The following is a 17,792-nucleotide window of genomic DNA, read 5'->3' as shown; positions in this document are numbered from 1 at the left end:
TGCAAAGCGTCTTGAAGCTTCATTTGCTCTAGTAGGACACCTACTGGATGTAAAAATATTAGTTGGCATGAATTTGAAGAGTGTGGCCTTTTGCACACAGCCTGTAAATGTCAACAACAAAAGGAGTGTGTAAAACATGTATATTGTAGTGATGGCAGTATACTGTGTATATTTATACTGGCAGTATGGAAAATGATCATTTGGAAATGCTTAAAATGGAAATGATCATTTACTGTGAGGTGAGGTGTGGTTGGGGTGTGGACAGTGGTTGTGCTTTTGTAACGTTGAGGTATGGACAGCTACACACTGAGGCTTTGAGCCTCAGTCCTGCCTGTTCACATTTTATTCTGTAAAAACTAAATTTTCACTGCTTTTATGACCTTTTTAGTGGGGAGAACATAGCTAGGATTTAATGATTTAACAAATCTTTTGAATCCTTTGTCCTCCACAATGCTAAATGGCTGGGAGTCCTCAATCACCATGCACATGCTGACCAGGTCTTCATCTATTTGAGATTGTTCTCCTGAGGAAAGACAATAAAGATAAAGCACAAATATAAATATCACACACGTAACTTATAACAGTTGTATAATATTGTTATATCATTTAGTAACATTACTGCATGCTATATTATCATTGCATTTGATGGCTCACCTGGTCTTGCTCCACAATCGGTGTTCCCCTTATTCTCATGCAAAGCTCTGTAGTGCCTAAGCATGGATGAGGTGTTGTTGTTGTTGTTATATCCCAGCTCCCTGGCACATAGCAAACACTTCACCTTGTACAAAAGTCAAGACGGCTCAACATAAATTGTATTGCACCATCAGTATCATGAAAATACATCTTCTGTAGAAATTTACATACCTTGTTGGGAGGAATAAGATCAAAATGTTCCCACACAGGGGAGGACATCCTCCTCTTCTTAGCTGGCTCCATTCTCTCCTGACTTTCTCTCCTCACTCTCATAAACCTCCAAACGGTCTCCAAGTGATTGGGATTTCCGGCTCTTTTTAGAGACGGTTTCGGTTCGGCTCACTAAAAAGAGCCGGCTCTTTCGGCTCCGAACCGGCTCTTCAGGTTGTTTTGTTGCTTTAATTAATTTATTATTAACAATAATATAAAATTATGCACAAAAGGAATTACTAATGTAAAAAAAAGTGGTTTTATTTATATATGTTTATATATAAATATATGCGGTGGCCCCTAGAGACAAAGCACGTACAAACTCCAAAACACATTTCTAACATTGACTGCAATGCTGCAATAGATGTAGGCTGCCGGGGGATTCCCATGATGCATTGAGTTTTTCCTTTCCAGTCACCTTTCTCACTCACTATGTATTAATAGACCTCTCTGCATTGAATCATATCTGTTATTAACCTCTGTCTCTCTTCCACAGCATGTCTTTATCCTGTCTTCCTTCTCTCACCCCAACCGGTCACAGCAGATGGCCCCGCCCCTCCCTGAGCCTGGTTCTGCCGGAGGTTTCTTCCTGTTAAAAGGGAGTTTTTCCTTCCCACTGTCGCCAAAGTGCTTGCTCATAGGGGGTCATATGATTGTTGGGTTTTTCTCTGTATCTATGAAGCGCCTTGAGGCGACTTTTGTTGTGATTTGGCGCTATATAAATAAAATTGAATTGAATTGAATTGAATTTGAATTGAAAAACTGAATCCGAAATGAAACAAGAAATGGAAAAATTCACTGGGACTAGTGCTTGAAGCTATGAAGGGTCTGAACCATGTAGTTTATATGTTTTGCGTGATTATTCCTACAACATAGATCTCTACTCATTAACATAGAAATTAATTAAACATAATTTATAGATAAATATGCAAGTCCGTCATATTACCTCCCGTTTACTACGACACACCATAATTCTCAAGGATCTTGTTCAGGTACTTCCTTGGTAGCTTGTGAATTAAGCCACTAGTGTTATACAAATATATTTTACATGCCATGAAGAACTGGCGCGCCTGGACATACCTGGGATTCAGCAACTTGTCTGGAGTGGTCTTTTGTTACGTGTTTTGTAATTTTATTGTTGTCGATGTGTGCATGTTTACGTCTTTTGGAGGTATACCAAATTGTCTTGTACGTGCCTCTATGAGGTACTGTTGGGTTCTCTACCAGTTTAGATTATAATAACTTTTTATTGTTATTTCACTTCTCAAATAAAAATGCTTCATAATAAACTAAAGATCAGGTATATACATGAATTATACCTATGCAACACACTTAGCAGAGAAATAATATCCAGACAACACCAGCGAGTGTTTCAGTATTCTTAACTAGTTTGTGTCTAACTATTTTTAAATTTTACCCAGAGTCGCTTGTCTTTTCCTCTTTCTATTATACATATTTTTAAAGTTGTAAGTCAATCTATTCCGATATGTCACTTGCAAACCACACACAATTAAAATATTATGGAAAACGATGTAAGGAAACCTGTGTGAATTATAACAAAAAGAAAGAGTGATGCCATTCTCTGTCATATGGGCCTGAACATGAGTAAAAAAATAAACAACATTTCTTAGTGGTGTAATCTGGTATTATCTATCCTGGCATAACATTAAAAATATGGAAAACAAAAAGAAGATGCACATTCTCTGTCATATGGGCCTGCATGAATAAACTTTCTGAATCCTTTATCATCCGCAACTGAAAATAGTTGTGGATGATTACTATACCTTTCTAATGTGACGTTGTTGTCCCTGCTCTCTTTCTCTGTCTCTCCCTTGGTAGTTACCTAGCATGTGTAACTACCGCGCCTCCCCCCTTCTTCCCAGCGCAAAGCACAAGGCTCACGAGTGGAGTGAAGCTGAAAAAAAGTGTGTGAGAGAGAGGATGAGAGAAAGAAAAAAAAAAACAACAAAACAGGCTCGCAATAAGGAGCCGGCTCGCGTCGTTCACGTCAAAGAGTCGGCTCTAAGAGCCATTTCGTTCGCGACCGACACAACTTTCTCGTCAGTCCTCCAGAACCAAAGGACTGGCCCGAACAACCGAAGTCACTTATCACTAGACACAAGCGGGTGAACCCGATTACAATGTTCAGGACTATTCACTTTGTAGGCGTTCGTTGACTGCTAGTGTTTTGGTAAAATTGGAATGAGCTGAAGAATTGAGCCCTCAGCACTCATCTTGGTCAATGGACTCTTCCCCACGGCTTGACAGGACTTGTTGACTCTCCCGCCCGGGACGCTACCAGGACGAATTATTGCTCAGGATTGAATAGCAGGTAAGGCCAGACGGCTGGCAATCGATAGCAGCATTAGAGCTCGGTACTATCGATAGAGTCTGAGGTGCCGAAGGTTTCCATTTTTGGGATCTCCAACTCGTGATTACTCCTTCCAAAAATGTTACAGCTCCGTGGACTTCGGAGGTTGGACGGAGTAATCTCCAGGCTCTGAATACACGGCCTGTGGCATGTTTAGATATCCATTTCACCCTCGGAAGTTCAACATAGCTTCACTCATTCACCCAAGGCGCCTCTGAGGAGGAACTGAAGTGATCATTGTCGCGAGAGAAGGGTAATGTTTAGGCCATTAACTGCAGGGAAACGGAGTGACAACCTGGTGAGCGCCTGGAGCACAGGCTACCCTTTTCCCAGTTTGCGGCCTTTGGAGTAGTTCTTGTGTTGGAGAGTGTATATGAAACAACGTGTTCAATGTGTGCAATATTAAGAGTCCCGAAATAGTGAAGACTTCAGCAATTGCGGCTCGCAGGTGTGTTGAGCTACGATTGCATGTCTTCTCCGAGTGTGCAGTGAAGGGTGTACGATCCTGGCAGTCTTTCAACATTCAGCAAGAGTCTGTTCGCGCTGCTCTCGGAAGTGTCAGTAATAGTGAGCATGTCTCGAGCTTAGGCTGTTCTCCGTGCAGCTGGCTGAAGTTCCTGTCTGACTTCAGCACTCACCTCATACCTGGCTCGGAAGCTCGAGATAAGCGCATCCTAACAAAGACGGCAGCCATGACAGCCACGGGATGTTCCCGACGAACTGTCGTGGGACGGCCGTGGTGATACCTTGGGTGTTGAAGAGTCTCCAGGATCGTCGTGAACTGTTGGTGTTCTGACCCATATATCCCAAAGGTCTATTCTAATCGACGCGCAGGCGGCTTTGCATTATTACCGTGTGAACCAGCTACTGTACCATATACCTCCAACGAACTCAGAGGGTGACTATGAATCAAATAAGGTCGAAATAATCATAATGCGCATTCTGCCGTGGATATGGCCTTTGGCAAAAAGGGTCGCTATGGTATACAACCAGTTCATTTGATTCGGGTGGGTCCACGAAGAGGTTCGCATGATCATGTTTGGCAAAGGCCTGATAACAAGCCATTCATTTGATTCGGGTGTGTGGGAACAAGGATGCATCTAAAAGCTGCAGGACGGTAGCTCTCGAGGACTGGGATTGGGCACCCCTGCTGTAGATCATGTGTGTAACAGCAGCACATGTGCTGGTGTCAGTGATTGGCTTGAGGAGTCATGCTTGTGATTGGTTGTTCTACAGGTAACTCTGTGCATGCAGATAAGAGGTTCCTGGACAAGTATATGCCACAGTTCATGTACCACCTTCACTACAGAATCATCGACGTGAGCACCATCAAGGAGCTTAGCAGGCAGGTGACTTTAGGAGATGTAAACTGTGAGAGTTGTTGCAGCCAGGCCGCTTTGCATGAGCTGACCTCAGAATAATCTGGCATCTTCATGTGGAGAGCCACTGTTAAACACTGTTGGTCACAGGGAGTGTGGGTGGGGGGGACTACACCCATAAACATGAATGTATATTCATGTCTAATTTCCATTTCCTAATCAAACCCTTTATAGAAATGAATGGCCACAGATTCATGGCTCAGGTATTTTAGAGTTTACAGTGTTTGCCAGAGACAAGCTGCACTCACTCACGTGGTTTCTCACTTTGATGTGAACTAAAGTTGTGAGAACAGTTTACTGCAGTTAATGCACCGCTGCACATCATAGCAAAGAAAAGGTTGCATGGCATTTTCATCTGCATTGCTGCCACACAAGAATACTCAAACGATGTATGTACTAGAGATGGACCGATCCGATATTACGTATCGGTATCGGTCCGATACTGACCTAAATTACTGGATCGGATATCGGAGAAAAATAAAAAATGTAATCCGATCCATTAAATATCACGAAAGCACCTCACAAAACTTGCAACACGCCGTAACTCACCTCAGAACGTTAGCACGTCGGAGCAGTATGCATCACGTGATAGAGCGGCTGTGGCATGCGGGACCTGTGGTGGTCTGGATAGCATTTGGAGCTTCGCTAGCAACCCGGCATTTCATCTCCGACAAAGTTATCCCCGAGAGAAGTAAAGCAAGTGTGTAAGTCCATCTCTGAATGTTTGTAAAGCATTCCTGCGTTAAGCTTAACAAGCGACTGCCTCTTCTTGCTGCTTAATGATCAGCTGATCGGCTTTTCTGTCTCTCTTGGGTTTAGGGAAGCATTCCCCCACGCTAAAAAGCTATAAACTTATGGATCATTAAGCAGTCGGGACCCCGTGGTGACCCTCTCGCTCTCCGGCTGGTACTTCAATCGTGAAACTGCTTAAATGATCAGCTGATCAGCTTTTCTGTCGCGAGTCCGTCTTTGTTTTTGGCCCACTTCGCACCAGAAAGAGCAAACCAGCGGCTGAACAACAGCAGCACGTTTAAGCTTGATAAGCTGTTGTTAGAATTTATTTAATATTACTTTCTACACCAGGATCTTTTTCTACGTAGCTGACGGCTGGTAACTGTGCAGGGGCGGATCTAGCAAAGTTTAGCCAGGGGGGCCGATTGTGCCCCCTTTTCACTGTTCATGCCCTAAGACATACTTTTCTTTCTTATTCTCATTTAAAATGTCGAGCTTTTAATAAATAATTATCTGACACCCAAAGTTTTAATTTGATGTAAAATGAATAGAAGTCAATTACTGTATATAGTGACTATTAAGTCTAATATATATACCCTAGTAAGCTATAGTACTTTTTACTTTGGGAAGGTACCATCTGTGCAGTCTGCAATTTTGTTGAAGAAAGATGTTGAATCTATTTAATATTTCTTGAAAAATAATTGATTTCTGTGCATTTTTTTTCACACTGCATCAAATTAAGGTTGATTACGTCGATTAAGCATCATGAGGTGGCGCGTGAGGGGTGGTTCCCTATTTTTTATTTATTTATTTTTGTTGTTGCTGGGAGTTGGAACCCTATTAGTTAGGTTGCTTAATATTTACTAAGTACTCTTTAAAATACCAGAATAGGGAGGATGGTGTAGGTTTAAGTTTATTAGATTGATCAGTATTGCTGAACTATGAAATATTTTTTTGCATACAGGTATAACAGAATAGCTTTAGTGTAGTTGTTGTTTTAAACTTGAGTATGAACTTATACAAAATGCAGCAAGATATTTAAAAAAACAGTTTTGTTGATTAAAAAAACACTATATCGGATTCATATCGGTATCGGCAGATATCCAAATTTATGATATCGGTATCGGTATCGGACATAAAAAAGTGGTATCGTGCCATCTCTAAATACATGACAAGTTCATGAATCATAATGCTACAAATGAACAGATGCCTTTTAAAAAAAACTTTCATACGCGGGGCTGGTTCCAAGTGGATGGAGATTAAATATTATGAAGGCATGAGTTACTCGAGAGTGTTCTGTAGACTTGATTATTAGACACCTTCTCACTAATGGCAATAAAAGCCAACCAACAACACCCCATCATTTGAGTGAGAAGTGCTTAATAAGAAGTCAAAAATGGTGCCTCACAAGAAAGCAACACACATAAATAAAAAGAAAGCTGCATCAACATATATGAAACGGCCGATGAGCTTCAGTTTTATTTATACAGCATCAAAACCTAACAACAGTCGCCTCAAGGTGCTTTAGATTGTAAGGTAGGCCCTACAGTAATACAGAGAACCCCAACAATCAGAAAACAGTTGACCTCGGGAAGGAAAAACTCCTTTTTAACAGGAAGAAACCTTCAGCAGAACCTCCGGTTGGGGGCGAGGCGACGAAGACAGGATAAAGACATGCTGTGGGAAGAGAGCCAGAGATTAATAACAAGTGTGATTCAGTGCAGAGAGGTCTGTTAACACATAGTGAAGAAAGGTGACTGGAAAGCATCATGGGAATCCCCCGCAGCCTATGTCTATTGCAGCATAACTAAGGGAGGATTCAGGGTCACCTGGTCCAGCCCTAACTATATGCTTTAGCAAAAAGGAAAGTTTTAAGCCTAATCTTGAAAGATAGAAATAGTGTCTGTCTCCTGAATCCAAACTGGAAGCTGGTTCCACAGAAGAGGGGCCTGAAAACTGAAGGCTCTGCCTCCCATTCTACTTTTAAATACTCTAGGAACAACAAGTAGGCCTGCAGTGTCAAAGCATGACCTCTCTATAAGAGAGTGAAGATTGCACCTGATTATTGAAGATCTTGGATGAGATGTTGAACAGAATAGTGTACAGCCAACCTTTCTCTTCCTCAGGGTGATAAGGCCTCGAGGCCCTGCAGGACACCGGGCCTCGAGGCCTGGAGTTGAACCCCCCTGGTGTAAAGCTAGTTACACAGATGCTGTATTGGGTTTAGCTTGGTCCTGCTGAAATATGGAAATATGAAAAAAGACATTGTGGGAGCGTATGCTGCTCTAAAACCTGTACAGTGAGGGGAAAAGTATGTGATCCCCTGTTAAGGTTGCACACTTCCTGAACTCAGCAGTCAAACAAAGAAACAAAGCACAGAGGACTTTCACATTTCTACCACAGGTGCATCTGTGAGGAGGGTGAGGGGTAGCACTGGTGTTCATTCTTAATGAGGACAATAAAGACACGTCCTCATAAGGACAGAGATTCATATTGCTGTGTGGTAATTATGAAATGCATCTTGGGCCATAGTGATGAAGGAACATGAACATAATGAAACTTGTAGTGAAACAAAGTTTCTATGGGGAAGCAACCTCGTGCGTTACTTGTAGAAAAGTGTCATGGCCCAAACACATTACTCTGAACTGTTGTAATATATTATTTTGTAATAATAATAATAATAATAATAATAATAATAATAATAATAATAATTTCAGTCTATTATGTGATGTTAGTGGACTATTGCACAGTCCAAAAATGTAAAAGGCCTCCACAGCCTAATCTTCAGACTTTGCTGTTCATATTGCTTTTTTAGACATGAAGCTGACATTCTTATAGGTTAATGGAAAGTTCATGTTTTTTTTTAATCTTCCACCATAAATATAAGTTTAAACAAACACGCAGCCTGAGCTCAGGGTGTGGAGCTGAGCGTTTAGGTGAGAGCCACCTTTGCAGAATCTTGTTTTAATTCTGGAACGAAGTGTGCATGTGGAGGCGAATGTAGAAATATCCACGATGGTGAAGTTAAAATGGAGCTTTTCTTCTTTAGAGCGTTGGAGGACATCCGGGAGAGCATCAAGGAGCTGCAGTACTACAGAGCCAACATCTTCAAAGCATCAGAGAAGAATTGCACGATTGTTGAAAATGGAGGCAGCAGTATGAGTTAGCACATAGAATGAGAATATAGTCTTCAGTGTTATTATTGTATTGCCATCGGTTTTTGTTTGTGCACTTGCGAATGCTCAATAATCCTTTGTTAGAATATTGTTAGTGGTAAATTTAAAGGTTTCATTAAAAGAAGCAAGCAGCAGTTGGTTTTTTGTTTTTCTTTTCAGGAGAAATCCTTTTGTCCAGGTTCATGATAGTGATCTTTGGTAGATTCGATTTTTGTGTTGATTGAGACAGTGTCTGATGCAATTTTCAATTGTTCTTGTTTTGAAAGTGAAACCAAATAAACCTGGTTGTGCCTGTGGAAAAACGTCTTGTTTCCTTACTGTCATGTACCACATGATGCAGGAAATGGGAGCAACTATAACAGAAAATACCCAAATATTTGTTTATCCATTTCAAGTTCTTTATTTTCAATGTGCTGTGGTGTAGATAACTGGAAATGCAGTGCAATGACATGTTGGAATATTTAATATCTAAGTGAAGTGAAGGAAGTGAATGTTCCAAACTAAAACGTCTTATTTCTCTTTTTTCCCCCCCCCGACTTTTGTTGTGATTTGGCGCTATATAAATAAAATTGAATTGAATTGAACTGAACTTCCAAAACAGAGCTACCTAGATCACTTAAATGACACAATTGAAAGCATGAAGGCATGTGTGTATTGTTTGTGTATTTATACACAGGCACTCATATATATATTAAAATAATTTTAAAAAAAAGTTCATTTACCTGTTACTACCACACACCAAATCCGGTCGTTGGTACTTCCTGGCTTGTGTAGCCACTAGGTAACAAAGCTCAACACTGCGCCCTAGCATCCTGGAGCACTTCTGTTGTCTTTTGTACGTGTTTTGAATTTTTATGTGGTTCTGAGTTTTTACGTGTTTTGGAGTTTGTACGTGCTTTGTCTGTTGGGACCACCGTAAATATACTTTTATTTATTCACTCCACATAAAATGTAATAAATAAATCATATAATACAAAAACCAACTATTCACGGTTCAACTTTTAACTATTTAAATTTTCAGCTTTTTCCTTTTAAACATATTTAAAGTGTAACAACACAGAACACTGCAAACCACAACACAATTAAATATAAATTAAAATATGAAAACAAAAAGAAGATGCACATTCTCTGTCATATGGGCCTGCATGAATAAACTTTCTGAATCCTTTATCATCCGCAACTGAAAATAGTTGTGGATGATTACTATACCTTTCTAATGTGACGTTGTTGTCCCTGCTCTCTTTCTCTGTCTCTCCCTTGGTAGTTACCTAGCATGTGTAACTACCGCGCCTCCCCCCTTCTTCCCAGCGCAAAGCACAAGGCTCACGAGTGGAGTGAAGCTGAAAAAAAGTGTGTGAGAGAGAGGGTGAGAGAAAGAAAAAAAAAAACATGGCTCGCGATAAGGAGCCGGCTCGCGTCGTTCACGTCAAAGAGTCGGCTCTAAGAGCCATTTCGTTCGCGACCGACACATCACTAGACACAAGCGTTGAAACCTCGATACAGTCACATCACTACTTCTGTGCAGTAAAAATGAAATAAATGTCCGCATCCACGCTACAGACTGCGGCACGATTTCAGTTGATCGTAGCCAGAGTGCAAGAACTGACAGGCAGGCAGACCAACGACTCCAAGCACCTGGACTTCAGTAGTGATCTTGATAGCTGTACACGTACATCCACACCAGCAGGTGGCAGTAATGCAGCAGTTCGTTGCTGAAGTCTGTGTTTGAAAAGTTTTCTTATGGCAAATAAGACCGGAAATGGGCTCAGCATGCCGGTGTGCTCGCGCAGTTCGGCATGGGTACTCGCTACATTCAGCAAGAGTCTGTTCGCGCTGTCTCTCGGAAAGGCAGCGCTTAGCCGGCCAGGAAGTCCGCTGTTAGCACCAGCCGCAGGTCAGGCATCAACAAGAGGCAGCATGACAGCCACGGGCATGTCCCAGAGAATGGTGTGGGTGGACCTGGAGGTGAGTCACGTCGTGGGAACTGTGGTTATTGCTACAAGGCACTAAACGCTTTGCTTAGCCGTTGAATGTAACGGTAAGCTGTGGAACTAGATGGCGCATATAGCGCTGGATGCTGGAATAGTTGTGTGAAGTGTCCAACGAGCTGTAGGCAGTCCACGCAGGAACATGGCACGCGGGTGTGCAGACTTGAGCTGCTGTTCTCAATCTGTCTGTGCTGTTTATAATGACGACTACGTCTCTGTGTGTGTGTGTATGTGAGGAGCAGGATTTTGAATTCTGGATTTAACAGGGAGCCAATGAAGGGAAGCCACGTTGAAAAGGACCAAATCATTGAAATGGCCTGCCTTATTACAGACTCTAACCTGAACATCCTGGCCGAGGTAATGTGAACGTGAACACTGGAGCCTCTGCTCGTCTCTCTGTCATACAAGTTCAAGGCAGCTGTTGTTTTTCTCCAGGGGCCAAACGTGATCATTAAGCAGCCCGACGAGCTACTGGAAGGGATGTCAGAGTGGTGTAAAGAGCATCACGGAAAGGTAAGCTGGCGTTTGTTCAGGGGCTCGTACCAGTAAAGCAGAAATACAGATTGTTTTTCTACACGTCTGTCAAAAGTCTGTGCTGGAAAGCACCTCTGCATGAAAACAAACTAATCTAGAATGCTAATGGGAACATGCAGCTCCTTACAACCACGGCCTTTAAACCATAGCGTGAGCACGAATGTTCCCGGCTCCTGCACTCTTATGAGTCTCTGAATCAGTCTCTTCTTATTCATCGTAGAGATTGTGCAGACATATGTTCTTTCTGCTGGTTGCACTGTGCCATTTGAATGCTCCCTGAGTCAAAACACTGATACTAAAATTAATATATATTAATTAATATATATTAATATATAAATCAAATTGAATTGAAGCTTTAACGTTAGTGTTTTGGTTGCTGCCGTGGTGGTCGTTCTGGAGTGACCCAGTGCAGATGAAAGGGCGGCGTGTGGTATTATGGGCTGTTACTCAAGTGTTCTTAGGAACTTATAAACTTTGTGTTCAATACACAAAAACCTTTACTGGCTAATTAGTGTCAATTAATAAAATATAAAATGTTCACTCACCTAAACTTAAATGAAGGTTCTGGTTAGTGTAGCAAATCAAGTTTAATACTTGTCACATTACTGAAGTCATTTTTATGTTCCAGTTTCTCACAGGCTCATAGGTAACTGTACAGGTGAGACCTGCCGTTTGCCTGTAGGACAAATTCAGAACATGAAGGCTCTGCTTGAGATTCCAACTCTTAAACTTGCTTTGATATTGTTTCACTGAAATTCTTGAGATTCAAAGAGATGTTGATGTGAATGAAGGTGGCCATCATTAGGCTGGCAACGTAACACGAACCCATTAAAAACATTAACCTCTTACCTAAGGGTGATCCTTAAGTTGACATAAGGTAAGTGGTGACCAGTGTACTGTGGGACGTGTCGTATCTCCCACAGTACACCAGACACATTGTCATTTCAAAAATAACCTTTTTCCCCAATCGTGTGTTTAAGATGCCATTAGCTGTGTCCTGGTCCAAACTCTGTTTCAGGTCCCAAAGTCAAACAACACTGCAGCATCACTGAGAGTTGCAAACTGTCTAAATTCTTTCATCTGTAATAAAATGATCAGCGTTGCTGCTTTACCAGGTGTAACAATTAAGTTTAACATCCAGGCATCCATGAAAACAGAATTTATTACATTTAACGGAGTTAGAAGTTAGCAGGAAGTTAGCTCGCTAGCTTCCACCTAAACATGATATAGCATGTTCTGACTGAGAGATTTCTGAAACAAATTCAAACGTACAGCTCTGCTGTCACTTCCAACATAAATGAAGACAGAAAACTAAACAGCAGTGATGTTTGTAGGGTTACTGAAGTTGGGCTAGCTGGTATATAATGATGTGCTACGTGATCGCTAGCGACACAGCTATGTTAGCATAAACACAGTGAAGCTGGAGAATGAACGCTAACTTTTTTCTACTCGATAAAAGTTAACGTGAAGGTTCCTGATGGTTAGAGACAAATGCAGTCGCATGGCAGGATGCTGTAAACGGACCAAACTTCAGTCAGGAGAACAACAGATAATCCATCCACAATACCAGGTTAGTCATTAATATACTGCTGCATGGGCTGCAGTTACATTGTAAGGGTTTAAAAACTGAGAGGCCGGCAGTGATCATGGACTGTTTTTAGGGGCTTGTTCAGATTAAACAGAACAAGATACAAAACATTAAAACATGTTAAAAACACAACAGCCTTAATAAACACAGAGTTGTTTAGACTGAAGCAGGGTTCATACGTCATCACTTAAGGACCAGGTTACTAGTGTATGAAATTTACTATCATTCAGGTGACAAAGTCCACATGCTTAACTCCAAGGTTTGACGTATCCAGACCCAAAACAAAATCTTCTGATCCTCTGTAGCTCTTAAAGTGAGATAAATGCAGCTTTGCACAAGAGCATGACATGTGACACCATGTCAGACTAACGTTAAACCAGAATGTAGACAGTGTGTGAAGTCTCCCTTTGCTGCTTCAGTAGAGGTTAAGTAGCACCAGGTGCTGCTAATCAATGGACTGATTAATCAGAAGTTTTGACAATTTGCTGGTCTGGACATCAGCAATGATCTTACAGAAACAGTTGGTGCGACCCGTCAAATCATTTAAAGTTCATCATTTTACAGTGAGAAAGATTCAGGGAGGTGCAGACAGTTACCAATCTTCCCAGAAGTTAATGTTATTGTAACCTCAGGTTGTGCAACACTGAGAGAAAACCCAGACACAGCAGTTCAGATTTTAGTATTTGTGCTCACATGTCTGCTTTTCCTTTCCACTTTACTGTTGTCTTGTTTGAACGATGAGGCGTGTTTTAAAGTGAAGTAACAAAGTCTGTTGGTGTAATTGTGTCTTAGTCAGGACTGACCCAGGCTGTACGAGACAGTAAAATCACCCTGGAACAAGCAGAGTATGAGTTCCTGTCCTTCGTCAGACAGCACACACCACCTGGACAATGTCCCCTCGCTGGTAAACTCTTTCTGTTCATGTCCTCAGAACCAAGACCTGGGCACAAAGTTATGATTCTGCATGTCTGTCTGTGGTACTGTGTGGGTGGCTGGATTATGCCTAGCATCTCTGTAATGACTCTCCGGTGAAGCTACAGGAGCTCGAGGAGAGCCAATCGTCAGCTTAGCTTTCCTAATTGTCCGAGGTTTCCATTTGGGTTGCTGTGATTACTCTAATTAGATCGGGGTGGGGAACTCCAGGCCTCGAGCACCTGCAGGTTTTAGATCTCACCCTGGATCAAATGTTCATCACCAGGCCTCTGGAGAACTTGAAGACATGTCGAGGAGGTCATTTAGCCATTTAACCTGCAGGACACCGGCCCTGGAGGCCTGGAGCTCCCCACCCTGTGTTGGATAATGCACAGTGAGCTCATGAAAGTGATTAACATGCTGAGTGTGAAAGGACTGAGTCAGGTGTCAGTGTAGGTGATCTGTTTCTTCTGCTTCACCCTCCTCATACTGGACTCAAAGCTCAGACTATCCTGTAGATCAGGGCTGCCCAATCCCAGTCCTCGAGAGCTACTATCCTGCAGCTTCCCTACTCCAACACAGCTGAATCAAATGGTTTGATTACCTCTTCAGCATGCCATCATGTTTGGCAAAGGCCTGATAACAAGCCATTCATTTGATTCGGGTGTGTGGGAACAAGGATGCATCTAAAAGCTGCAGGACGGTAGCTCTCGAGGACTGGGATTGGGCACCCCTGCTGTAGATCATGTGTGTAACAGCAGCACATGTGCTGGTGTCAGTGATTGGCTTGAGGAGTCATGCTTGTGATTGGTTGTTCTACAGGTAACTCTGTGCATGCAGATAAGAGGTTCCTGGACAAGTATATGCCACAGTTCATGTACCACCTTCACTACAGAATCATCGACGTGAGCACCATCAAGGAGCTTAGCAGGCAGGTGACTTTAGGAGATGTAAACTGTGAGAGTTGTTGCAGCCAGGCCGCTTTGCATGAGCTGACCTCAGAATAATCTGGCATCTTCATGTGGAGAGCCACTGTTAAACACTGTTGGTCACAGGGAGTGTGGGTGGGGGGGACTACACCCATAAACATGAATGTATATTCATGTCTAATTTCCATTTCCTAATCAAACCCTTTATAGAAATGAATGGCCACAGATTCATGGCTCAGGTATTTTAGAGTTTACAGTGTTTGCCAGAGACAAGCTGCACTCACTCACGTGGTTTCTCACTTTGATGTGAACTAAAGTTGTGAGAACAGTTTACTGCAGTTAATGCACCGCTGCACATCATAGCAAAGAAAAGGTTGCATGGCATTTTCATCTGCATGCTGCCCATACATGAAAATCATAAATGTATCAGTACGATTGACTTTCTTTCTACAAACACTTTCAGACGCTGGTTTCCAGAAGAATACAAAATGGTGCCTCACAAGAAAGCAACACACAGGTAAATAAAAAGAAAGCTGCATCAACATATATGAAACGGCCGATGAGCTTCAGTTTTATTTATACAGCATCAAAACCTAACAACAGTCGCCTCAAGGTGCTTTAGATTGTAAGGTAGGCCCTACAGTAATACAGAGAACCCCAACAATCAGAAAACAGTTGACCTCGGGAAGGAAAAACTCCTTTTTAACAGGAAGAAACCTTCAGCAGAACCTCCGGTTGGGGGCGAGGCGACGAAGACAGGATAAAGACATGCTGTGGGAAGAGAGCCAGAGATTAATAACAAGTGTGATTCAGTGCAGAGAGGTCTGTTAACACATAGTGAAGAAGAAGAAACACCCAGTGCATCATGGGAATCCCCCGGCAGCCTACACCTATTGCAGCATAACTAAGGGAGGATTCAGGGTCACCTGGTCCAGCCCTAACTATATGCTTTAGCAAAAAGGAAAGTTTGAAGCCTAATCTTAAAAGTAGAGATAGTGTCTGTCTCCTGAATCCAAACTGGAAGCTGGTTCCACAGAAGAGGGGCCTGAAAACTGAAGGCTCTGCCTCCCATTCTACTTTTAAATACTCTAGGAACAACAAGTAGGCCTGCAGTGTCAAAGCATGACCTCTCTATAAGAGAGTGAAGATTGCACCTGATTATTGAAGATCTTGGATGAGATGTTGAACAGAATAGTGTACAGCCAACCTTTCTCTTCCTCAGGGTGATAAGGCCTCGAGGCCCTGCAGGACACCGGGCCTCGAGGCCTGGAGTTGAACCCCCCTGGTGTAAAGCTAGTTACACAGATGCTGTATTGGGTTTAGCTTGGTCCTGCTGAAATATGGAAATATGAAAAAAGACATTGTGGGAGCGTATGCTGCTCTAAAACCTGTACAGTGAGGGGAAAAGTATGTGATCCCCTGTTAAGGTTGCACACTTCCTGAACTCAGCAGTCAAACAAAGAAACAAAGCACAGAGGACTTTCACATTTCTACCACAGGTGCATCTGTGAGGAGGGTGAGGGGTAGCACTGGTGTTCATTCTTAATGAGGACAATAAAGACACGTCCTCATAAGGACAGAGATTCATATTGCTGTGTGGTAATTATGAAATGCATCTTGGGCCATAGTGATGAAGGAACATGAACATAATGAAACTTGTAGTGAAACAAAGTTTCTATGGGGAAGCAACCTCGTGCGTTACTTGTAGAAAAGTGTCATGGCCCAAACACATTACTCTGAACTGTTGTAATATATTATTTTGTAATAATAATAATAATAATAATAATAATAATAATAATAATAATAATTTCAGTCTATTATGTGATGTTAGTGGACTATTGCACAGTCCAAAAATGTAAAAGGCCTCCACAGCCTAATCTTCAGACTTTGCTGTTCATATTGCTTTTTTAGACATGAAGCTGACATTCTTATAGGTTAATGGAAAGTTCATGTTTTTTTTTAATCTTCCACCATAAATATAAGTTTAAACAAACACGCAGCCTGAGCTCAGGGTGTGGAGCTGAGCGTTTAGGTGAGAGCCACCTTTGCAGAATCTTGTTTTAATTCTGGAACGAAGTGTGCATGTGGAGGCGAATGTAGAAATATCCACGATGGTGAAGTTAAAATGGAGCTTTTCTTCTTTAGAGCGTTGGAGGACATCCGGGAGAGCATCAAGGAGCTGCAGTACTACAGAGCCAACATCTTCAAAGCATCAGAGAAGAATTGCACGATTGTTGAAAATGGAGGCAGCAGTGTGAGTTAGCACATAGAATGAGAATATAGTCTTCAGTGTTATTATTGTATTGCCATCGGTTTTTGTTTGTGCACTTGCGAATGCTCAATAATCCTTTGTTAGAATATTGTTAGTGGTAAATTTAAAGGTTTCATTAAAAGAAGCAAGCAGCAGTTGGTTTTTTGTTTTTCTTTTCAGGAGAAATCCTTTTGTCCAGGTTCATGATAGTGATCTTTGGTAGATTCGATTTTTGTGTTGATTGAGACAGTGTCTGATGCAATTTTCAATTGTTCTTGTTTTGAAAGTGAAACCAAATAAACCTGGTTGTGCCTGTGGAAAAACGTCTTGTTTCCTTACTGTCATGTACCACATGATGCAGGAAATGGGAGCAACTATAACAGAAAATACCCAAATATTTGTTTATCCATTTCAAGTTCTTTATTTTCAATGTGCTGTGGTGTAGATAACTGGAAATGCAGTGCAATGACATGTTGGAATATTTAATATCTAAGTGAAGTGACGGACGTGAATGTTCCAAACTCAAACGTCTTCATACTCTTACATTTCTAACAGTACAGTAGTTTTATTTTCTGATCATACGTTTGGAGCCTTTATTGGACAGTGGCAGCAAAGGGCCACTCTTGGGTCAGATTCAAATCCAGCCCATGTAGCATGTGGTCTGCTTACTGAGCTAAACTGGCACCCATATAGCAGGTTTGAAAAGTTGTCATTGCTGACTGGTGACGTGGGTTCAACATAAATGGAAATGATGTGTTACTTGTTTGAGTCAGTAAGTCAAAGCTCATACACAATATGCAAATAATGTACAGCAGGGTGGTGTTAGCTTAGAGTACAACTTGGTTTAAACTGATTTAGACAAAGTGCAATGTCTTTGAAAGTGTAAGAGAATCTTTTGAATAAATGGAAAATGCTTCAAATCAAGACCAGTAAGTTACCTGACTTTAAATTCAGTGCACAGTATGTATTATTATATAAACCTGTGATGTTTGACAGCCATTGCATTGCAATCCATTGTAGCAGCTCTGC

General features: G+C 41.7%; 1 protein-coding gene across 1 annotated transcript; it reads left to right on the top strand.

Annotated features, from left to right (window-relative positions):
• Positions 1–10,822: 10,822 nt before the first annotated feature.
• On the top strand, positions 10,823–17,086 carry smfn (small fragment nuclease). The gene is made up of 6 exons (XM_042217039.1): positions 10,823–10,906; positions 10,985–11,062; positions 13,464–13,575; positions 14,406–14,514; positions 14,976–15,029; positions 16,658–17,086. Exons 1-6 carry the CDS (start codon positions 10,823–10,825, stop codon positions 16,773–16,775), a joined length of 555 nt encoding a protein of 184 aa, XP_042072973.1. The 3' UTR covers positions 16,776–17,086.
• The last annotated feature ends 706 nt before the right edge of the window (positions 17,087–17,792 follow it).

The sequence above is a fragment of the Haplochromis burtoni genome, unplaced genomic scaffold (assembly GCF_018398535.1).
Source record: "Haplochromis burtoni strain Fernald_Lab_line unplaced genomic scaffold, NCSU_Asbu1 Contig_1544, whole genome shotgun sequence".
Taxonomy (NCBI): domain Eukaryota; kingdom Metazoa; phylum Chordata; class Actinopteri; order Cichliformes; family Cichlidae; genus Haplochromis; species Haplochromis burtoni.
Note: the sequence above shows the minus strand (reverse complement) of the source record. Positions and strands in the feature narration are given on the sequence as shown.

Bases quoted from the DNA above. Each gene is read 5' to 3' on its own strand.
- smfn (XM_042217039.1), top strand. From the start codon at position 10,823: ATGAAGGGAAGCCACGTTGAAAAGGACCAAATCATTGAAATGGCCTGC. The intron at 10,907-10,984 runs GTAATGTGAACG...GTTTTTCTCCAG, and splicing joins ACCTGAACATCCTGGCCGAG to GGGCCAAACGTGATCATTAA. The intron at 13,576-14,405 runs GTAAACTCTTTC...GTTGTTCTACAG, and splicing joins TGGACAATGTCCCCTCGCTG to GTAACTCTGTGCATGCAGAT.